A 23,964-nucleotide genomic window follows, 5' to 3' on the forward strand; every position below is an offset into this window, starting at 1 on the left:
TTATTTATTTATAGCCCGCCCAATCACAAGGAATCCAGGCGGGTTACAACAGTAAAAATAAAGATAATAAAATAAAATACAATAAATAAATAAAATACAATAAAATTAAAGAGAGCGAAGTGAGTACATTCACAGTTAGGCCTGATGGAAGTTGGGCCTCTCTTTTTCACTCCCTCCCAGGTCTGATGATGATGTCATGGAGGGAGGGCTCTTCTTCTTGAGGCAAGGATTTTATTTTAATTAATTTTAATTTAATTCTTCTCATTAAATTTAAGAGAAGAATTGGTGGACAGAGTGACATAAGTCACAGTAAATGGGGAGTAGAACTAGGTAGGGAAGGCCTGCCGGAAGAGATCCGTTTTAAGAGCCTTCTTAAAGGCTGTAAGAGTAGAAATGTCACGGATCTCCTTTGGCAGGTCATTCCATAGCTTCGGAGCGGCGATGGAAAAGGCCCTCTGGGTGACTGAACTTAGCCTAGATTTTATTGGCTGAAGTAGATTCTTCCCCGAGGACCTTAGAGTGCGGGACGGACAGTATGGAAGTAGGCGATCTCTTAAGTATTCTGGACCCAAGCCATGTAGGGCTTTGAAGGTAATCACCAACACCTTGTACCTTGCCCGGAAACTAATTGGCAGCCAGTGAAGGGATTTCAAAACCGGTGTTATGTGATCGGTACGAGGAGTACCTGTAATTAACCTGGCTGCCATATTTTGTACAAGTTGAAGTTTCTGAACTTGACACAAGGGTAGCCCCATGTACAGTGCATTACAGAAGTCCAATCGAGAGGTGACCAGCGCATGTACAACTGTTTCAAGGTCTCCCTGTATAGAGGCGGCGTGGTCGTGACGTCGTCATGGCGGCCCCCATGTGGAAGGGGCGCCGCCATTTTGTACGGACTCAGTCCGTAGTAGGGTTAGGGGCGTCCGGAAGTGACACCCCTTTTTAACCCTAGTATGGACTGAGTCCGTACTTAAAGGCCCGTCTGTAACGGGCCTGTACTCAAAATGGAGTTGCTTAGCAATTGCTCATTTTTATGTACCTGTGCAATAAAAAGGAGAGACTAAATTCAAGCAGACCTTTACTGAGAGTGTTTTTCATCTGTGAATGTCAAGGAGTTTATATTTTTAGTACTTGCAAGTGCAATTTATTTTTAAAATAGGAAGAAAATGGAAGTCCAAAGAGGTGACAGCAAACAGCAGAACTCTGTTCTGAGATTCTTGATTCCTTTTATTCTGTTACTTTCCCCTGTATACTGACACAGAATTGGTATTGTAAAAAGTAACATGAAGCAGCCGTCAAACATTATGGTTGGACTAATCAGATAATAAGTGCTTTGTGTTTCTCTAATGGAAATTACATTAGTGCTGGCATTTCTATGTTCTTTTTTCCTATACAAAGATTAATATTGCAGTAAATCTCATAATTGCCCAATCTAAATTGTTTTAAATAAAATGATTATGAAATGGGTGAAGTTATTTATGGCAGATATGGTTAACTACAGAAGTTGAAAGAAAGTTGATGCTAATGTATTCATACTTTACAGATGAGTAGAAAGACACATTCTTGAAATACCAGCAATCCTGCTAATTGAATATTTTATTTTATATCTCTCTGAGAAGTAAATAAATTAGTTGAAAGGAAACACTCTTTAATAATAATCATGGCAATTTTATTACTTACCTGCTTCTCCTCAAGGCATGGTTCAGCATAGATGAAAATACAATACTGTATGCAACTAAAACATAAAACCATTTAAGCACATAAGTTAAAACACATAATGTAACACAATAACATAGGGTTAAAATGACCATTACACATTAAATTCATCCAGACATGCCTTTTGTTGGGATTTGGTTTCAGGAACCTCTGTAAATAACAAAATCCATGGATGCTTAAGTCCCATTAAATCCAATGGCACAGTAAAATTGTGTCCTTTATATAAAATAATAAAATATAGATTTGAGTAGAAAGGCATAGATTCCAACATCCATGATTTGAAATTTTTCTAAAAAATATAAATTTCAAGAAGCAGACTTTGATTTTGCTATGCCATTGTATTTAATGGTACATGAGAATCCACAGAATTTGGTATCCATGGGGGCTCCTGGAACCAAGCCCCAGTCTATAGATAGACAGAGAATAAAGAGGAAATGGGGAGACTGGGAAGAGGTAAAAAGACTTTATAAAAAAGACTTCACAATCAGCAGTTTTTGTAAAGGAGATATACCTGTATAATGCTGGAAAACCTCCTCAGTTTTGTGAAGGACTTCTCCAATTGGCAGATGATGAGGGACAACACTTAAGTGTTTTGTTTTGGTTTCAGGAAGTCGCGCTTATGTTCTCTTGTCCCTGAGCCAGCAGGATGGCATTGAGCAGCATATGGATTTTGACAGTCGCTATACTCTCTTGGAGCTCTTTGCAGAGACCACATCTTCTGAAGAGCACTGCATGTCCTTTGAAGGCATCCATCTTCCCCAGGTGCAAGCTGATTTAGTTGACTTTCATATGGGCATGGAAATATGTCTTGTTAGAGAATGAGTGTAAAATGCAGTAACTTGAAGGACATGTCAGAGACAGAGAAGAATGGGGTGAATTAGAAAAGAAAGCTAGTCTAGAGGTAACCAAGACTAAATGACCTTGTCTGTAGTATAAATAAATAGTGATAGGCTCGGAGAAAGAAGGAAATTCTCCTTTCATTCCAGCTGCCACCACCTTAGCCTTCGAGATAGAAAAGAACCGGAAGTATCTGCTGGACTTGATTCCCTTCCCCACTGCCATTCCCTTCTCCTTTTGTGTCATGTCTGTTTTAGATTGTAAGCCTGGGGGCAGGAAATTGTCTAATGAACAATTTGTAAGCCTCTTTGAGAGCCTTTGTGGCAAAAGAGTAGATATTAATATTTTAAATGAAATGAAATGAAATATTGGACAGCAAACTCATCAGAAATCACTATGTAGTGCAGAATAATCTAGGCAGCTAAAGAACAGACAACAAAGTTTCTTAGATGTTGGACTAATATGCTATGTCTATTTTAGATTCCAGGGAAGCTGCTGTTTTCTCTGGTGAAACGCTACCTGTGTGTTACCTCCCTCATGGACAAGCTTAACAGTACCACAGAACTTGGAGAGGAGCGGCAAGATTGTGCAGATCCCAGTGCAAACTTTGGGGAAAAGAGTCGGGTGCAACGAGAATTTGATTTCAGCATGGCCATGGCTAATCTCATATCAGAGCTTGTGCGGGTCATGGGCTGGGACCGTGGCCATGAAAGAGAGCTTCTTTCCTTGCAGGAGACACAGCCTCGAGTTATTCGGTCCATTTTCCAGCCCAAGGGTTCTGGCTGTACTGCTGTTCAGGTGCCTCTGGTAACTCCAAAACCCTCACCCAGGAAAAAGCAAGGGCAGGCATTCTTGACTTTGTTAGATTTCACCAGTCGCAGCAGTTATGTAGAGTATGTGCAGGAAAATCTGAAGCCGGGGATGACTGTTCGGATGCTGGAAGACTACGAGGAGATCAATGCTGGAGATGAGGGTGAATTTCGCCAAAGCAATAGTGGGATGCCTCCAGTACAGGTATGTGATTTGGAGAAAGAAGCAAAGATGAAGCAGAATTGGAGACAGGAGGTAGAAGGAGAACTTTTATTATGATTCTTTCTCTGGTTCAGATGCTATTTCTTTTGATACAATGTTTAATTGAACTCTTGTATCTGGTTTCCTTGTTTCTTTCAATAAGACTTTAATTAGAGGATCAGAGACTGTAGTAAATTTGAAAGGTTTTAAAAATGAGATGTTTTCTGTTCATGGCAGGGTGGCTGCAGGCCAGATAAATGGTTCCTTTCTCTTGACTTGCCAAGGTGACCCTTTGTACCTTTTTTCAGTCATAAATTGTTTGGTTGATCTCAGTCATTATATTATCAGGTGGGAGGTCCTACAACATACTGTATTTTAGAGTTCCAGTGGGAAAGATGGCAGGATTGTTCAGATCCCTTATGCAGTCCTTTGTATCCCAACTATTCCCTTCCCACTGTTGTCTCTCTCAGTGTTATAAGCTACTTGGAGCAAGTATCTCTCTTTTTTCCATACTATTTAGGAAGAGCTTCTCACCAAAGTGTCCTTTCTGTTGCCAGTTATTACTTAGTTCCTGTTTAGTAGCCTTTTTGCAAACCTGCTGTTTATTTAGATCTACCTTGGTGACTGAGTACCAATTTTCTTTGAGAAAAATATTTTCTTCTCATTGGTATGTGAAGTTACTGGCATGTCTTGCTTACTAGGCAAAAGGAGAGGTCAACTTTCAGCTTGCAGTTACACATATTTATTTATTTATTTATTTATGATTCAGGCATTTGAAAGGATGGGCAGCTCAAAGCCCTCTGTTAAATCTGTAATAGAATCTGAATGTCATGGATGTGTGAAGAATCAGAAAGGACTAGGACAGTGATGGCAAACATTTTAGAGACTGAGTGCCCAAACTGCAACCCAAAACCCACTTATTTATCGCAAAGTGCCCTGTCCCTCTGACTTTCTAGTAACAAACTCTGGCGAACTCTGTGCTGAAGCGATGGCGTCTGTTCCCACAGAGAGGGCTCTGAGTGTAACTTCTGGTACTCGTGCCATAGGTTCGCAACCACTGGGCTAAGACATGAAAGAGGCAGGGGACATTTTCCCCAGAGGGGAAGAGGAAATGGAAGAGGAAGCATTTCCTCAGAAGGTAGAGAATGGACCACTAGCTCCCAAAAGTGCTTTTTTGTGGGGATATGGGACACTTAAAAGGGAATGTCCAAGAATGCTAAAAGAGGAGAGGGTGTTTACAATGGCTGCAGACTATGAAAACTAAGAGTGTCAGATGCTATTTCCTTTAAGGTCCCACTGGGAGCCCTTGATGACATTTCAGATGGGACCCCGCTGAGAGGAAACAACTTTTATGGTCGATAGAACATTAAGATGGGACGTGGACGTGAGGGGTTTGGCTAGATAAGCATTAATGCATGGTACTTGTGGTGGCAGCTATTTTGAGGACTGAATCCTTATAGTCCAGTTTTCTGCTGTGCTGTGCTGAGGAAATGGAGAACTGGTTGGAGATCTTGCTTGAAAATTAGAGTTTTTCTGGTTCTTACTCTGCCACTTTTTGGATGGGGAAACAGAGGTCTGCACCTACTAGAAGTGCCCAGCTAGCATCTGTTGGAAATCACAGTGATCTAGATAAGGGGTGATGAACTGATTTTCTCTCAGAGTATGAATGACATCATTGGGTGGGTCTCTGCTGCTAAGCCCTCCGTTGCATTAGGCTCCTCCCCAATGCCTGATTCAGCTTCCTCCTTGGGCGGGGGGGGGGGGAGAGAGAGAGAGAGAGAGAGAGAGAGAGAGAGATATGCCATGCCCCTCTGTGCTTGATGAAAAGGATTTGGCTGATTATTGGAGAAGCTCTTCTAAGTATCTTCTCAGAAATGTGTGGAGGAACCCACTCGTATATGCCCAGGCCCTGATTAGCAACAACAGTGGTTGTTTGTCCCTTGCTTGTCACTTGCTTTCTTAATTAGGAAATTAGTGTGACCTAAGGAGAAGTCTCCTTACTGTGGGAGAGTGGGTTTCTGCAGAGATTCCTCCTAAGATCTAGATGATGCTTAGTTTTCCAACAAGAGATTTGTTAATAGTCTGTATGTCTTTGTATTATTATTATTATTATTATTATTATTATTATTTTATTTATATAGCGCTGTAGATTTGCACAGTGCTGTACATAAAACAATAAATATATAGGCAGCTGTCTGTCACTGGTAAGATCACCCTGCCCAGTGGTAGCAACTCTCCATGGTTTCAGAGTGGACTTGGCTCTGTTTAGCATTCAAAATCAGACAAGATCAGATGTGTTCAGAGTGGTGTGGCGGAACACACAAGGTTACACTAGTATGGAAAATAATGTGGGGATGAATGCATCACATGCACCCAAAGAGCCGCTCAAGCACTCTTGGCTTTACACTGCTGGCACTGCTTATGCTGGTAAATTCTTGGTAGTAAAGGGGAGTACAGTGAGTAGTGGACTATGAAAGTATGGTCCAATAAGACTTTAAATGGTATCCTTGCAAGCAAGGTGGGTGAAGTGTCAGCTCAACAGTTTTATAGTTAGGTAGAGTTGTAATTGGGTGGCACACTGAACGCAGAGAGTATTCATTAACAGTTGCTTTTCATCCTGAAGAAAAGGACTAGTGGTGTGTCTCAAGATTCTGTCCTGAGCCTGGTGTTGTTTAACATCTTTATCAATGACTTAAGATGATTGAATAGAAGGCATGATTATCAAATTTGCAGATAACAAAAAATTGATACCTGGAGCAGCTAGTGTGGTGTAGTGGTTTGAGTGTTGGACTATGATTTTTGAGACCAAGTTTTGAATCCCTCCTGAGCTGTGGAAACCCACCAAGTGACCTTGGGCAAGTCTTCAAAGAAGGCAAAGTCAAACCCTTGCTGAATATATCTTGCCGAGAAACCCCTGTGATAGATTCATCTTATGGACACCATAAGTCAGAAACAACTTGAAGATACCCAACAACAACAGCTGATATTCCAGAGGACAGGATTAGAATGTAAAATGACCTTGATATATTGGAGAAGTAAGCCAAAACTAAAAATAAATTTCAACAGAAATAAAGGCAAGGTACTATATCTAGGCAGGAAAAATGAAAGGCATAAATATAGGGTGGGTAAGTGACACCTGGCTTGAAAGAAATATATCTGAAAAAAAAAATCAAGGAGTCTTAGTATACCTCAAGTTAAACATGAGTCAGAAGTGGGATGCAGCGGACAAAAAAGCCAATGCAGTTCTGGGTTATATCAGCAGGAGTATAACATCCAGATCAAGGGTAGTAGCAGTCCCACCCTATACTGTTTTTGTTAGACTTTATCTGGAATAGTGGGCACCACTGTTCAAGCATATTGACAAGCTGGAACATTTCCAGAAAAGAGCAGCTGAGATGATCAAATGTCTAGAAACCAAGCCTTATGAGGACTTAGGGAGCTGAATATATTTAGCTTGAAGAAGTGAAGACTGAATGGTGATATGATAGCTATCTTTAAATATCTGAATAGATTCAAATAGAGGAGGTTTGTAAACAGGTTGGATGGACATTTTCCTGGAGTGTTTTAGATGTGTATTCCTGCATGGCAGGGGGGTTGAACTAGAAGGCCCTTATAGTCCCTTCCAATTCTTATGATTCTGTGGTTCTGATTTCGTCAGTCTAATTTTTTAAACACAGTTATTTGGACTTTTTGGCAGCAAAGTAAATAATAAACTGATTCGTTCTTCCTTTTTCTTTCTACAATTCATTGCGTAATTTACTAGGCATTGTATAGGGCTGAATTTTTACTCACAGAAAATGTGGAGCAAAAAGGATGTTTTGGAGAGGTGGAACTTCAACATATTGTTAACCTCCACCCACATTTTCACTTGATGGGTTGCTGTGCTGTTCCCTGCTGTTTTGTAATGGTTTGTTGTTGTGTGCCTTCAAGTCATTTCCAACTCAAAGTGACCCTAAGGCAAACCCATCACAGGTTTTTCTTGACAAGCTTCTTGAGAGAGGGTTTGCCATTGTCGTCTTCTGAGGGTGAGTGGTCAGAAATACTAAAAGAGAAGGGAGTTCAAGACGGATGGGAGCTGCTCAAAAGGGAGATACTGAAGGCACAATTTAAAACAATTCCAATGAGGAAAAAAATGGGAGGTGCCTCAAGAAACCAGGATGGATGACTAAAGAACTTTCAACTCAGCTAAGTTTTAAATGGAACATGTATAAGAAATCAGTTCCTGCCACAGAGGAGAAGGAGAGAAGGAGCTGGGCAGCCGTTTTGAGTGGTGAGTGTTTAAATTATTTTAAAACTCTGAGAGAGTGTGCTTGTTGCTGAGGGGGTGGAGCTTCTGTGAGTCACATCTGTGAGTCATTAGGGGGTGGAGCTAGCAGACTAGCTCTATATAACTCCTCCCAGAGCTGCGCGCCTAATGGTGCATGAATTTTTTTGATCCAAAGAAATCTGCAGCAGAGGCAGCAGGTGAGAAGCAAACCTTGAGTCAGAACATTACTACAAGCTAGCAGCCAGAACATTCCTACAGTATAAAGTTATATTCCCAGTAGATTGAGCTCACTGCCAGAGACTGGTGAAAAGACCAGGTCATCAGGGGCCTTAACATTGATGTTTACCAGAGGATTTTTTGAGGAGGAAGCCCACAGTCCTGTTTCGGTCATTACTAAAGACTTCGCAGTATGGACACTGAGGGAACTGCTGCAGTCACCTGCAACACTTGTGGGATGTTTGTCTTCCTGCCTACAAAAGTGGAGAACTTCACATGCACCAAGTGCAAGTTGGTAGCACTCTTGGAGGAGAAAGTATAGCAGCTGGAGTTCCGAGTAGCTACACTTCAGCATATTAGGGAGCAAGAGGATTTCCTGGACACAATGGAACTAATGATCTTGGACGAGTACCACACAGAGGAAGTTGCTGGGGTGGAGGAGGTCACTTCACATACACAGGAGGCAGACAGCTGGAGGAATGTCACACAGAGAAGTAGGCCCAGAAGGGATTGTTCTGGGAGCTTACAGCTAGAGAATCGATTCGAAGCTCTTTCCCTTATCAAGGAGGACGAGGAAGGGCAGCATGGACAGACTTCAGGGACAGAGCAGGGGAGCCTGAGAGTTCCACCCGAGGGAACAGTCGCTGCTAAACCTCGGAGAAGGTGTGTGGTAGTAGTGGGGGACTCCTTGCTGAGGAGTACAGAAGCAGTGATTTGTAGGCCTGACAAGATGTCTCGAGAGGTGTGTTGTCTCCCCGGGGCAAAGATCCGTGATGTGACAGGGAGACTGACAAGACTGGTCAAGCCTACTGATCAATACCCTTTCCTTTTGGTCCATGTGGGAACCAATGATACCGCAAGACACAGCCGTCAGAGCATCAGAAGGGATTATGAGGCTCTTGGTAGGAAGCTGAAAGAAATGGATGCACAAGTTGTCATCTCGTCTCTTCTGCCAGTTGAAGGGCACGGTCCAGGAAGGGAGAGGAAAATAGAGGATGTGAACAACTAGCTCCGCAGATGGTGCCGCCGAAAACGATTTGGATTCTTTGATCATGGGCTGTGGTTCCATGAGGAGGGACTTCTGGAAATGGACGGGTTGCATCTCACGCCAGTTGGAAGAAATGTTTTTTGCCAACAGTCTCAAGAACTTGATTAGGAGGGCTTTAAACTGAGTTTCGTAGGGAAGGGAGACAATATTAAGGAATGCAAAAGGGCTGGAGAGAATAGTCATAGAGGAAACAAGACAAATAGTGCAAAGACCCAACAGTGGGAAGCAAAAAACGTACACAGGCAGCAAGTAAAGGGGACTCTTGGTCTGCGATGTTTCTACACTAATGCACAGAGCATGGGAAATAAGCAAGATGTACTTGAACTCGTAGTATAACAAAGCAAATATGATATAATAGGCATCACTGAAACCTGGTGGGATGAGTCTCAGAACTGGAATGTAGAAATAGAGGGGTATAACCTTTTTAAGAGAAATAGGCCAAACAGGAAAGGAGGAGAAATAGCACTATATGTCAGAGACGTTTACACCAGTGAAGAGATCAGGACATCAATACTGGCAGCCAGGTGGAGAGCATCTGGATAAAAATTAAAGGGGAGGGAAACAACAAGGATGTTATGGTGGGAGTCTACTACAGACCCCCCGGTCAGATGGAGGAATTGGATGATACCATTCTAGAACAGATGACTACACACTTAGAAAGGAGAGATGTAGTAGTGATGGGTGACTTCAACTATCCTGATATTTGCTGGAATTCAAACTCAGCAAAATCTTCAAGGTCTAGCAAATTCCTCACTTGCCTGGAAAACAATTTCATTGTCCAAAAGGTGGAAGAGGCAACAAGGGGGTCAGCTATTTTAGATCTGATCCTAACCAACAAGGATGACTTGGTTAATGGGGTGCAAGTGGTGGGATCATTAGGTGGAAGTGACCATGTTCTCCTGGAGTTTGTTATACAGTGGAAAGGAGAAGCCAGGCAGGCATAGTCAGACACGTATTCTAGACTTTAGGAGAGCGGATTTCAGTAAACTTAGAGAATTATTGAGGGTGATTCTGTGGTCAGAAATACTAAAAGAGAAGGGAGTTCAGGACAGATGGGAGTTTCTCAAAAGGGAGATACTGAAGGCACAATTTCAAACAGTTCCAGTGAGAAAGAAAAATGGGAGGTGTCTCAAGAAACCAGGATGGAAGACTAAGGAACTTTCACCTGAGCTAAATTTTAAACGGAACATGTATAAGAAATGAAAGAGGGGGGGGGGGGGCGCGGGAATCACGAAAAAGGCATTCAAAGAAATAGCAGGCATGTGTAGGGGTAAAGTCAGAAAAGCTTAAGCGCAGAATGAACTTAGACTTGCTAGAGAGGTTATGAACAATAAAAAAGGCTTTTTTGGATATGTCTGTAGCAAAAGGAAGAGGAAGGAAATGGTAGGGCCACTACGTGGAGAAGATGGCAAAATACTAACAGGGGACAGAGAAAAGGCAAAATTTCTCAACACCTTCTTTCCCTCAGTGTTCTCAGAAAAGGAAAAGGTGCTCAACCTGAGGAAAATGGAGCAGAGGACAGATTAGGGGAATTTCAGTACAGAATAAGTAAAGAGATAGTACAGGAATATCTGGTTAATCTAAATGAATTTAAGGCGTGTTACAGACTGCCCAGAAGGGGCGGTCTGCCGCCGCTGCCATTTGCAGCGCGGAGGAGCCCCAGCGTCCAAACCGCGAGGCTCCTCCACGCTGTAAATAAGAAGCGCCAAAATGGCGCTTCTCTTTGCAGTGTGGATATGACACCCACGAGGCGCCAATGGCACACTTGCAGCGTCATATGTGCTGCGCGACGTGCGGACGCACCGCGTCCGCTACGTAAAGATGGCGGCCCCAGTGTGGAACAGGCTCCACCATTTTGTACAGATGCCCCTTTCTAACCCTAATACTGACCCAGTCCGTACTTTATGCCCGTTTGTAACAGGCCTAAGTCGCCAGGACCAGATGAACTACATCCAAGGGTACTAAAAGATCTGGCAGATGTAATATCAGAGCCATTGGCAATAATCTTTGAAAACTCCTGGAGAACAGGAGAATTCCCAGCAGACTGGAGGAAGGCAAACGTCCTCAACTTCAAAAAGGGGAAAAAGAGGATTCCAACAATTATTGTCCAGTTAGTCTGACCTCAATACCAGGAAAGATTCTAGAGCAGATCATTAAACAGAGAGTCTGTGAACATCTAGAAAGCAATGCCATATTCACAAAAAGTCAACACAGGTTTCAGAGAAAGAAGTCATGCCAGACAAATCTGATCTCTTTCTTTGATAAAATTACCAGCTTGGTAGATGAAGGGAATGCTGTAAATTTAGTATATCTTGATTTCAGTAAGGCCTTTGACAAAGTTTCCCATGACATTCTTGCAAACAAGCTTGTGAAATGTGGGCTAGATAACGTAACTGTTACATAGATTTGTAATTGGTTGACTGGCCGAACCCAAATGGTGCTCAGCAATGGCTCCTTTTCATCCTGGAGAGAAGTGACCAGTGGGCTCCCACAGGGCTCTGTCCTGGGCCCAATGTTATTCAACATCTTTATCAATGGCTTGGATGACAGAATTTGGGGCATACTTATCAAATTTGCAGATGACACCAAATTAGGAGGAATAGCTAATACTCCAGAGGACAGGATCAAGATTCAAAATGAGCTGAATAGACTAGAAAGCTGGGTCAAAGCTAACAAAATGAAATTCAACACGGAGAAATGTAAGGTACTTCACTTAGGGCGGAAAATGAAATGCAGAGATATAGGATGGAGGACACCTGGCTGAATGAAACTACATGTGAAAGGGATCTGGGAGTCCAAGTAGACCACAAGTTGAACATGAGTGAACAGTGTGATGGGGCAGCTAAAAAGACCAATGCAATTTTAGGCTGCATCAATAAAAGTATAGTGTCTAGATCAAGAGTAGTAATAGTGCCACTCTGTTCTGCTTTGGTCAGGCCCCACCTGGAATATTATGTCCGCTCTGGGCACCACAATTCAAAAAGGACATTGAGAAACTGGAGTGTGTCCAAAGGAGGGCGACTAAAATGGTGAAGGGTCTGAAAACCATGCCCTATGAGGAACGACTCAGGGAGCTGGGGATGTTTAACCTGGAGAAGAGAAGGTTAAGAGGTGATATGATAACTTTGTTTAAATACTTAAAGGGATGTCATATTGAGGAGGGAGCAAGCTTGTTTTCTGCTGCTCCAGAGACTAGGACATGGAACAATGGATGCAAGCTGCAGGAAAAGAGATTCCGCCTCAACATTAGGAGGAACTTCCTGACAGTAAGGGCTGTTCAACAGTGGAACACGCTCCCTCGGAGTGTAGTGGAGTCTCCCCCCTTGGAGGTCTTTAAGCAGAGGCTGGATGGTCATCTGTTGGGCATGCTTTGATTGAGAGTTCCTGCATGGCAGGGGGTTGGACTGAATGGTCCTTGTGGTCTCTTGCAACTCTATGATTTTATGATTCTATGAGTGTGACTTGCACAAGGTCACCTCAGGTTTCATGGAAATATATTTTCCTAATCTGGACTTCAAAGCTATTTTTAAAAAAATGGGACAATTTTGTTCTCAAATGATCATGTATTGCATAGACATGTGGTGGTAAAACACATTTAGTAGCCAGTTTGGAAGGACAATCATTTCTGCTTTCACTCAGAATGGGGAAATAGTTTGCTATTCCTTCCTCCAAACAATAGCTGATCCTTTCTCTCTGTTTTCTGTGGTCTGCTCTCTCTTTTCAGTTAACCCCCATTCTTTACTTTCAGATAAGTTTGACCTAAAATGAACTATCACTTCTGGGACACTAAGCTGTAATAATGATTCGTGGGGTTTATTGCTCTGCTTGGCATCTGGTATTTGTTTGCCTGTTCTATGGCACATTTTTACTAGTTTGTACATGTCACATTATATTGTATTATGTATTGCATTCATTCCTTCCCCCACCTTATCTCCAGCTACCTCTCTTTGTAAGTTACAGTTAAATACTGTTCCTCTGTTTTAATCCATTCTAGTTGTTGAGTTCCTATTACTTCTTCTGTGTCCTTAGACAATCTTTAGGAATTATTTCCTCAGGTTCATTGTATCCTTCTTGAAATTCTTGCTTCTCATTGGAACACGTTTTTTTTTAAATGTTGGAGAATGCTTTCTGTCCATACTATGCACGGCTGCAGTTTCAGATTCTTGAAAGCATTCTCAGTCAGATTTCAGCATTTGCTTGCTTTCATATTTCTAGAAGTCTAAGCATTGGGGATTTTTCCATACCTGACACCTTATCTTATTGTAATAGAAAGATAACCAACATTATTAAATTGGTTTGTTGTTGTGTGTGCCTTCAAGTTATTTCTGATTTATGGTGACCCTAAAGTGACCCTATCATGGGGTTTTCTGAGGCTGAGAGTATGTGACTTGCCCAAGGTTATCCAGTGGGCAATTGAGCCGGCAATTGAATCTTGATCTCCAAAGTTGTAGTACAGTACAAAGCTAAAAACATTACACCACATTGTAATAGTATGTATTACAATTGTGTTTCTGTATCTAAGGTCCAAAACACACTGCAGAAATAATCCAGTTTGAGAGTGTTTTAACTGTCCTGACTCAGTGGTAGGGAATCCTGGGAATTGTAGTTTATTGTGGCACCAGAGCTTTCTGACAGAAAAGGCTAAATGTCTCACAAAACTATAGTTCCTAGAATTCCCTAGCATTGAACCAGGACAGTTTAAGTGCTCTCCATCTGGATTATTTCTGCAGAGTGTTTTGGCTCTCTGTCTCCCTTTTTTCTCTGATTTTAAAGCTGTGAGTAGAGGGATGGTGTTTGGAAGGGGCAATTGGTAATAGTCTTGGTTGGCATTCTGTATCAACTGCTTGGGTAAATTCAGCATGCAAAGGGATCTTGTAGCACCTTGAGACTAGCTGTGCGAAAGAAGTTGCAGCATAAGCTTTTGTAGACTAAGGGTTTGTCTTTGCTTGTCAGAATACTTCAAACACCAACAGTTCCAAAATCTAAGGGGAGAGATTTACCAACAGTTTGCAAACTGATTTTAAATTGTCCTTTTAATTAATTTTTTTAACAGTTGAACTTTTGTGCTTTGCTTGCATTCTTTGATTTAATATTCCTGTGGACTAACTTTGGGGAAAACATGTGTATGTGTGTGTATCTCCAGTTAGTAAATAAATACAGTAAGCACTTACTTTTAATTCATGCTGGAATGAAGGATAATCTTTGTGGTTATAAAATTAAATATCTTTCAAACTTCAGAGTACTTGGTCTTCATCATTTTATATGCCAAAGTGATTATCCTGTAGCAGTGATGTGTATTTTCTGGGAAATGTTTGATTAGGAAACTTTTTCACTATCCTAAATAAATAGGGACTTGATGTTAGTATGTTTGTTTGATTTTCATTTAGTAAAAAGAACAAAATATATTCCATGTTAAGTTTACGTGACCTACAAATATCTATTTTCAGTAACAAAATGTAGCTGAAGTGAACTGTTTTTTATGGAGAAAAATTCAAGTAAAGTTTATCTAGTGGTGTTTTAATGTTGTAGTCAAACAAATTCAGATCTTACCTTGGAAATTAATTTTATTGGCATACTTATAAATATTTCAAGATAAATTTTCATACCAAATTTATATTTTTTGAAAAAGACACTGCAAACTATTAACATTATTATATTTAGGGCTAGATGAAGGGGGCCTGATCCAGCAGTCAGTAGCTGTAGAGTTGGCTTGCCTTTTGTAAGTTTTATTATTAGTGGAGTAAAGAGAGGCTGTAAAACATGGCATAATATATGGGCAAAAAGGTAAAGGTTTTTCTTTGATAATGTTGCAGGTGAATGGATAGAAGTTATTATGTAACCACCTTCTGGGAAGTAAAAATGTATTTTCCTTACAGAGAAAGGAATTATTGTCAACGGTGGCCCGTGCACACAGCCTGCCAAAGCAGTCACATGCACACCGCATGTCCATTGACTGTAATGGGACTTGAGGTCCTGTGCTTTTTAGGGTCCACAAGGGGCCCCCGCTGATACAGAGGGCTGACTGTAAATTAATCAATAGTGGAAGCAAATGGGCATACATACTCTTGAATGTAGTCATCAGTGTAACTGGCACATCTTCTACCTCTTCCTACCTCTTTAAACTTGTTATAGCTATCTATGACAGTTTTCTTGTTCTTCATTTGAGCATTCCTTTTATGTAACATAGAAGATGTGAGCCAACAATTGAGATAGGTCTAATAATACAATTTTGTATTATTAATACACGTCTAATAATTCTACTTAACTTTTAGGTTTTGTGGCAGTCTACTGGTCGCACTTATTGGGTACACTGGCACATGATAGAGATTACTGGCTCTGGTGAGCAGCTTGAAGAGGAGGCTGCCCAAGAAAAGGTATCCAGTCTAACAGAGAAGCTCCAACTACCCACAGGTCAGTGTAGGAGCACATTAAACATGCATGCAGCTCCAATTTGTACTGTTCCTTCCTTATTTATGAGCTTCACAATTTTTCTTCTTTTGCTTTCATTCCATAGGTTGAAAGATAATATTTTAGATGTATTCTTGCAGAGATACAGTTGTTCTCAGTTAGGCTATTGATGAAATTAGTATTTTGCTATTAGTGTTTGGGATACAACACTCTCCATTTGAGAGAGAAATATGAAGTGGCTATGGAATAAGCCATACAGTGGGCCCTTGGTATCTGTTGGTTCCAGGATCCCCCTGCAGATACAAAATCCATCGCTGCTCAAGTCCCATCAAATACAATGGCATAGTAAAATGCTGTCCCTTATATAAAATAGCAAAATCAAGCTTTGCTTTTTGGAACCACACACACACACACACACACACATTTATATGCATAAAATATTTTCAAGCTGTGAATGTTGGATACGTGGATGAGGAATCCATGGATATGGGGGCCTAACTGTACAAATACTGGAAAAACTGTATCTCAATTCAGAGATTCATAATACTTGTTTAAAAGGGCTGTCCTCATGGGCCAAAAGACCATTGTTTTCCCCAGCCTTGTGTTGTCTTGTTTGGATGACATGGGCCCAAACCCTGGGGCCAGGATCAAGCTGGATCTGGCAGACCAGGCATGGATTTGATAGAGTCAACCAGATCCCAGGGTAAAAGGGCCTTAACACAGGCCAAATTGACCAATCCACGGCAAACCCATTTAAACTGAATGGCCTCATGCGCCTCTTACCTCTGTCTCATTGGTGTTGCTAGTGAGTAGAGCCCTGCTTTTGCATCTGATGAGAAAATGGGATATCTGGCCACATGAGTGTAGCCAGGTACCCCATTTCTGTGTCAGACATGATAATGGGCTCTATTCACTAACAATATCAACAGATGGTGGTAAGGGGCATGTTGCAGTACCAGGTCCATGGCATGGGGACCAATCAAGGTTAACCCCTGTGCGAGGAAATCATGGACCGAACCTGTGCTTTCTTGGCTCGTCTCCTCAGCTCCTTAATGTCCCTAGGCTAACACAGTTGTGGTGGATTTCTTTTGTCTTCCCATCTTTGGTACAAAGAGAACTTGTGAGGGCTTCCACTAATTCCACTTGTGCCACTAACTTTGGGAACTTACTCTTATTGCCAGCATCTGCCACTAATGTGTCCCACTGCTATAGCCACCAGCTGCAAGGACCTCCTAAATGTCCTTGTGGTTCCAGTGTGAGACTTTATTCATCTTATATCCTCACCAGACACCACCACCCTTATGTATCTGCTGCCATCATTGTGTGTCAGCACTTAAGCCTTTCATTATCCCTTATGTAGAGTTCTTGGACAGAAAAGTGGATAATATTAAATAGAAATTGAACATAACATCACAGGTTAACTTGTATAAAACATCTAAATCACTTCTCTCTTTCACACTCATCTAGTTAACTCTGAGCCTGATTCTGATGCCTATCTCTGATCTTGACTAATTCTCCTAACTACTCAAACTCCTAAACAAAACTGTAACTAAATCCTAACCTTGACAGAACCAGCTCTCACTCTTTGACTGCTGTACACATCTGTCTTTTAAAAAATCTCTTCAGACATTCAACCAATCACACCCAACAGTTCATTCTCTCACCCTTAAAATAGATGTTTTATTCATAAGTGTGTGGTAGAAAACTCCCAGCTTGAAATCTTCCTATGTAAGAGTCATGTTGGTTGAGAGGACTGTTTGGTCCAACATTCTGCTCTTCTTGTGTGATGCTTCTTAGTTTATTTATTATGGGGGATTAGCAGACTTTTCCCCAGCACGCTAGGGCCTTTCACTGAATTTATGGCCACAGGGTACAGTTGTTTGTTTCTTTCCTGGAAAATGGCCAGGGGCTTGCAGTAAATGGCTCAGGGATTTTCACTGGACCAGGGACCACCTTTTCGGGTAGGACTTGCCTAGTACATATATAGAGCAGGTCACTTCATGAAACAATTTCTCGAGCGTATTATTAATACAGTAAAAGGTGGGTTCTTAACCAAGGCTGTTTTACACTGCTCTGATATTCCCAAAGTTGTCATTAAAATTTGGTGGCAAACTGGGTAAAGTTACTAGACCAGTAGAAAATCTGTTTTGTGCAAGAGCTTCTTTCAGGTTTGTTTTTACTGGTGCTTTCTGCTTTGCTCCTTAATATTGTTAGCAATATTGCCAGTGGCGTGTGACCTGTAGTGCATGTAGGAAGGGAACAAAACTGGGTTTGGATGCATTAGGTTTGCCCACTGCTGGTATATAGGATTGACATAATGATATGATACCCCTGTTTAAATATTTGAAGGAATGTCATGTTGAGGATGGAGCGAGCTTGTTTTCTGCTGCTCTAGAGAATAGGACATGGAACAATGGATGCGCACTTTGTTTTTTTTTTTTTGTTTGTTTTTTAAATTATTTTTTATTAAAATCACACATATATATACACATTAACAAACATAATACAATAAACTATTGCCCAACCCAACACCTAACATAACCAACAAATATGGATAACATAAAAACCAACACGCTTCCTTTCCCTTACAGCGATTATTACTCATTTCCAGATACTCTGGACTAGATGACCCTTATGACTTCCCTCTTTCCTTGATTAAACTTCATTTCCTATCTTTCCTATTATTGTTACATATTCTTACTCTCGTCTTTCTTATACGTTCTCATACCATGTCTATAATCCTGGATTCTTCTTTCACCCTTTAGTCTCAATTTCATGTTAATTTTTGTTAATTTTTGACTAATGAACAGATTTCATTCTTCAAAAGCAATTACTCCATTAGTTCCTTTCTCAATTTTTAAGTAATTAATTACTAACTGCCATTCTAATCTATATTTTCGGAGATCCTTATCTTTTAATAGACATGTCAGTTTGTCTAATTCCATGATCTCATAAAGTTTTAGAAGCCATTCTTGAACTGTGAATTCAAGATGCGCACTTTGGAATGTTGGAGAGGGCTGCAAAGGGATGAAGAACTGGCAAATATCGCATTTCATACTTTTTGACAGTGAGAGTGTTTTCAGCATTCTCTTCAAGTGGGAGAAGAATTCATGTTTGATTTGCAAACAATCTGAAATACCACAATGGAAGAAATAATTTTACATGATGACTTTTTATGTATGCTGGGCATAAACTCATTGCCTCTGCCTCCTTAGCTTCATGTAGTCACATCTATTTTGCCCCTTTTGTCTCTTCTTCTTTTAGCTTATACTGTTTCTCTGAAACTATATTGACTAAAACAATGGGCAAACAGCCTACTTGTTTAAATTATGAAATTAGTTGTATATATCAGGAGGGGCTAGAAAATTTTACTTTGTTTTCTTTTTTGCAAGCTGTTACTCAGACCTTCTACTGCAAACCACTTGGGGGATTATACTCTCTGCCATATCTGACAGATCAGATGAATGAGAACTCTGGGAACCTAAGTCAGGCTGAATGGTGGGAGTTGCTTTTCTTCATTAAGAAACTAGAACAGCATGAACAACAGGACATTCTTCATATCATTCAGCAGAATCATGAAGGGCAGGTAAGTGGATCAACCCTAGCATGAGAAGAAGAGAACAGACTTTTAACTATGTGGCAGGAGGGTTTTGGACTTCCAACCTGCCAGATTCTTTTATTTCACATGGGATCTGGTAGCCTGAAAGGGCACTCTTCTACTTTTCCCTAGAATATAGTTGGGTCCTTCGGATGAATGGGTTCTGCAGAATTTCCCTCTTTACTTTACTCTCTCATGGCTGTGACTGAACTTGAGAAACATAGTATTTACAGACATTCCTGTATACTTTAACTTTTTTTTCCTTTCAAGCTGTCAGAGCTAGATGAAGGAGGCCTGATCCAGCTGTCAGTATCAGTAGAGTTGGCTCAAGAAGTGCTGCAGCTCCTGAGCAAACACTGCCAGGGATGCACCCAAAGTGACTTGCAAAGTTCCCATGTTTATCTCAAGTATTCTTTTGGCAAGGGAGGGCCAGAGCAGAACTGCCAAAACGTGAATGGCATCCCTGCAATCTCTGGTGGCCTTTCTGAAGCCATGGCATCTAAGAAGCCAAAGAAGGAGTTGCTCTCTTCTGAGGTGCCTTCTCCAGTCCCATCTGTGGCAGAAAAGACTGACACACAGCTGATTAATGAGCTCCTCAAAGTGGAAGAACCTTCCTTCCCAGACACACTAGATGAGAAAGCTAAAGGTAAGTGCCAGAAATTCCACCTGAGTTTATTTTGGGCCATGAAAGATTTTATTTTTTCTAATCCAGACAGAGGATAGAGAGTCATATATAATGGTGGTATTAGACAGAATGTAGAAATGGGGTGCTGGTTGATAGAATGTATGTCATGGTGTTAATAGGCAAAGAGTGCTATAATGGGGTGTTGGATGGTATATTGTTGTACTGATCTGTCTTTGGATTCTGATCAGCTTTCGGGACTGCGAAGATGATAGTGAAGAGAGGCTGTTTGGAGAAGATAGGAGATATCATAGACATGATCCAGAAATCTGGTTCTGAGGTCACCCTGCAGATGGCTGGACTCAGATTCATCACAAAGATCTTAGAGGATGAACCTGGTCAAGAGAGACAAGTCATCAAAGTAGAAGGTGGACCTACAGTCAGGTCAGTTCTCTTCCTGCTGCAGGTGGGAGCTGCAGAAGGAACACTTGACAGTTTTAGTCTTCCAGTGGAGCAGGAGCTTAATGATAGATCTTTGGCAAAACCCTCCCTCTCTCCTTCTCTTCAAGCTCATTCATTGTTTGGTGTTATGTGACTGAGCCATGGGCTTATGTCTTTTCTTTTCAAGAATACTGCTTCTCTCCTTAGGAATATAGAAAGCTTATGCTGACTGACTGAGGCTCTCTAAGGTTTCGGGGAAGATTTTTTTCTTAACTTTTCTTGCAGGTGGAGTTAGCAAAACATCATCTACAGGGCTGCTGATTCTCACTTCTTTTTCCCCTCCTTATTTTAAAATAATAATAATATCTTTTAACTTACATTAAAAAGGGATCTCACTTACCTACAATAATGCTCCAGTATAACAAAATCAGGAAAATAAAAATAGCCACATAAGTGATAAGTTTCTATAAACTCTGAACAAATGTTTATCAGTCCATTTGTAAATTTTGTCTATACAGCATTCTTTCAAATGTTGCAAGCATTGTTAGATCTTCTATCCATTGGATTACAGGTGGAGGAAAATGATCTTTCCAGTAGCCAAGTATTTAATTTTTTAATTTCCAAGGAACAAGTAATTAAAAATAAAATGCACATCATTGAATATCAAGTAATTTTCGAAACCCAAATTCACTTGTGTGATTACTTCCTTCCAAATATAACTACTAAGGGACAGCTCCAAAGAGTATACATTAATGAAGCATTAGCAGTATTATATATGCAACAATCTGCTGATTTAGAAAGCCCTTTCTTGATCAGACTTCTGGTGACACATATACCCAAACAAGTAATTTCTGCTGTATGTGCTGCATCTACATTGCAGAAATAATCTGGTTTGACACAACTTTTTACTGCCATGGCTCAATGCTATGGAATTCTGGGAATTGTAATTTGTTGTGGCACCAGAGCAGAACTTTCTGCTAATTCTGTAGAATGGATGCAGCTGTAGTTGGAGATCTATTGTATATACTCATGTATAAGTCTATAAATTTTACTCAAAAAATGAGTCAATGTAAGTACTGTACTTTAACTCTTATAAAAGAAAGGATCCATGCCCAGGTAAAAGCCAAGAGTGCAATCTGTCTTGGAAGCACTGTGACCCCCTTCTATTCTCTCATCCATGAAGCTTTTAGTGTGAGCATAAACAGTTTTGCCAAATGGAATTTTGTCAGTTCTTTGGCATTGTTTTCCTTTGTTTCATAGAATCGTGGAGTTGGAAGAGACCACAAGGGCTATCCACTCTAACCCCTTGGATGGCCATCTAGCCTCTGCTTAAAGACCTCCAAGGAAGGAGACTCCACCATTCTCTGAGGGAGTGTGTTCCACTGTCGAACAGCCCTTACTGTCAGGAGGTTCCTCCTAATGTTGAAGTGGAATCTCTTTTCCTGTAGCTTGCATCCATTGCTCCAGGTCCTGTTCTTTGGAGCAGCAGAAAACAAGTTTGTTCCCTCCTCAATATGACATCCCTTCAAATATTTAAACAGGGCTATCATATCACCTCTTAACCTTCTCTTCTCCAGGCTAAACATGCTCAGTTCCCTAAGTTGTTCCTCATTGGACATGGTTTCCAGACTCTTCACCACTTTAGTCGCCCTCCTCTGGACACGCTCCAGTTTCTCAATGGCCTTTTTGAATTTTGGTGCCTTTAGATCCTTTGTTTGCCCCTACATTTTACCCTCGACCTATCTATGGGTCACATCAATCCATAATTTGGGCCCCAAAATCTGCCCTTGACTTATACATGAGATCGACTTATCATTGAGTATATACAGTATATCCATACTAGTTACAGATGTCAAAACTGGTGGCCATTGATAGTCAGAATTGGATATTTCAGTTCTTTATTCCAGTCTTGCTGTAAACCTTACACATTGTATTTATTTATCAATAACAGAATTGTTGGTTTGGATACTTGGTTGGCTTTAGTTCATGTCTCTAATATGAAAATGCATTTTTACTCATGTGAACAAAAGTCTGCTTTTAAAGGGGAAAAAACCTTTTTAAAAAATCTTCCTTTGGAGATTTTTAAACAGAAGTAAGGTGGTCATCTTTTGAGAGTGCTTTGATTATGTATTTCTGCATGACAGAGGGTTAGACTGTATGGCCCTTGTGGTCTCTTCCAACTCTATGATGTGTAAAATAGTGTGTTGTTTCTCCCATCCATCTATGGGGCTCAGCCATCTGCTTCTCAAATATGACTGTGATGCAAATGACTCTGTTGAGCTCATGAGAAACTGCCTATGAACACAGGCTGGGACTTCCTCTGTCCAGATGTTAGTAACTACAGATCTAAAGAGTAATAGGCCTCTTTTGTTGTTCTCAGAGAAAAAATGGTGAAGATGCTGGTGGAGCTGCTGACCAACCAAGTGAAAGAAAAGCTGTTGGTGGTCATGGCACTGAGACTACTATATGTGTGCATGGCAAAGTACGATTGGCGAGTTCTTTTTGCCACAGAAGGTGGTGTGCGTGCTGTGTTGGGCTGCATGCAAGAGTATCCCACATCAGCATTGGTGCAGCAAGCTGGCCTGGCAGTAAGTTTCCCAAGGAGCTCCTCAAATCCAGTTCAGGTAGTGCTAGGAAAGAATCCTGCCTGAAACAGCTGCTTCCAGTCAAGGCAAAGGTTGCCTGTGAAGGAACAGAATTTGAAGGAGGGGGGGATATCTTAGGATAGTGGTTCCCAACCTTTGGTCTTCCATTTATTTTAGACTTCAGATTTCAGAAGCCCCAGCCAACTTGGCCAACAGTCAAGGAATTATGGAATCTGAAGTCCAAAACATCTGGAGGACCAAAAGTTGGGAAGCACTGAATGAATAGTTGACATGGGGAAGGTTTTTTTTTTAAAATACATAGATTAGTTCTGTAGCTTCGGAGTAGTGCACTCTAAATGATGAAAAGTGAACAAATACTGAAGATAGCTACACAAGTACTTTGGGTGATGAGTGCTACATACAAATGGGATGTGTAGCATAGCTGCGATGTAAGAATGGGATACATAGCATAGCTACTAAAAGGTGAATTTACAGTGGTTTTGTTTAGAAGATTAGATTTATATGATGAGTGCCCTTGCTTATATGTATGACATTAATCTGTCTAAATTGGTTCTCAGTTACACAAGGATCAAGGGGAATCAAAAGTGTGCTCATACGTATGTGGTTATTAGAAAAGGAGAGCAAATTCAAAGAATGGAGGACAAGATATGCTGGGGTTATTTAGGGGTTGTTATTCTTGTGAAGATGAGCAGGACCTAGAACTGAACTGTGCTGGCAAGGGTGGTAGCGATGATGCCATTGTGTCAGAACTGAGAGACATTTTGCTTATCTTTGCCATCTTGCTTCGGTTCCTGCTTTTACACTTTCAGGCACTGAAAGTCCTGGTAGGTGCTGGGAATTGTGAGCTTCTGGGTACCAGTGGGAAGTCATACCCTTTGAATCATTCGGATGCCCAGATGATGCGGGAGATCTTTGCCAGCATTGGCTCTGCTTCCTGTAAGGATTCTGATAACTTGCTCTGTGCCATCTCTACTGCCATCGAGAAGATGTTGGACACACATGGGTAAGATGAAGAAGTAATATTGGTAACATAGAGGAGTATTAGTAGATTAACTGAATTAAAATTAGTTGATAGTAAGGAGAGATATTGAATTTCCCTGTACTTCTGTACAATTAGGTGGGCAATTTCAGCAGGTCCAGAAACCTGTTTTAACTCCTCTCCATAGGCAACAGTCTTCTGCTGCATGCTGCCAA

General features: G+C 41.0%; 1 protein-coding gene across 1 annotated transcript in view; it reads left to right on the top strand.

The window, feature by feature from the left end:
• LOC121927769 (cullin-9-like) overlaps nt 1-23,964 on the top strand; it is a 109,609-nt gene that overhangs the window by 46,032 nt on the left and 39,613 nt on the right. The window contains exons 3-10 of the mRNA XM_042461638.1: nt 2,324-2,478; nt 3,034-3,567; nt 15,368-15,506; nt 18,896-19,089; nt 19,372-19,747; nt 19,975-20,167; nt 22,545-22,752; nt 23,580-23,773. Of these exons, the coding sequence (XP_042317572.1) occupies nt 2,324-2,478; nt 3,034-3,567; nt 15,368-15,506; nt 18,896-19,089; nt 19,372-19,747; nt 19,975-20,167; nt 22,545-22,752; nt 23,580-23,773 (1,993 nt within the window). The remainder of the gene's footprint in view (nt 1-2,323; nt 2,479-3,033; nt 3,568-15,367; nt 15,507-18,895; nt 19,090-19,371; nt 19,748-19,974; nt 20,168-22,544; nt 22,753-23,579; nt 23,774-23,964) is intronic.

This window comes from Sceloporus undulatus, chromosome 1, assembly GCF_019175285.1.
Source record: "Sceloporus undulatus isolate JIND9_A2432 ecotype Alabama chromosome 1, SceUnd_v1.1, whole genome shotgun sequence".
NCBI classification, from domain to species: domain Eukaryota; kingdom Metazoa; phylum Chordata; class Lepidosauria; order Squamata; family Phrynosomatidae; genus Sceloporus; species Sceloporus undulatus.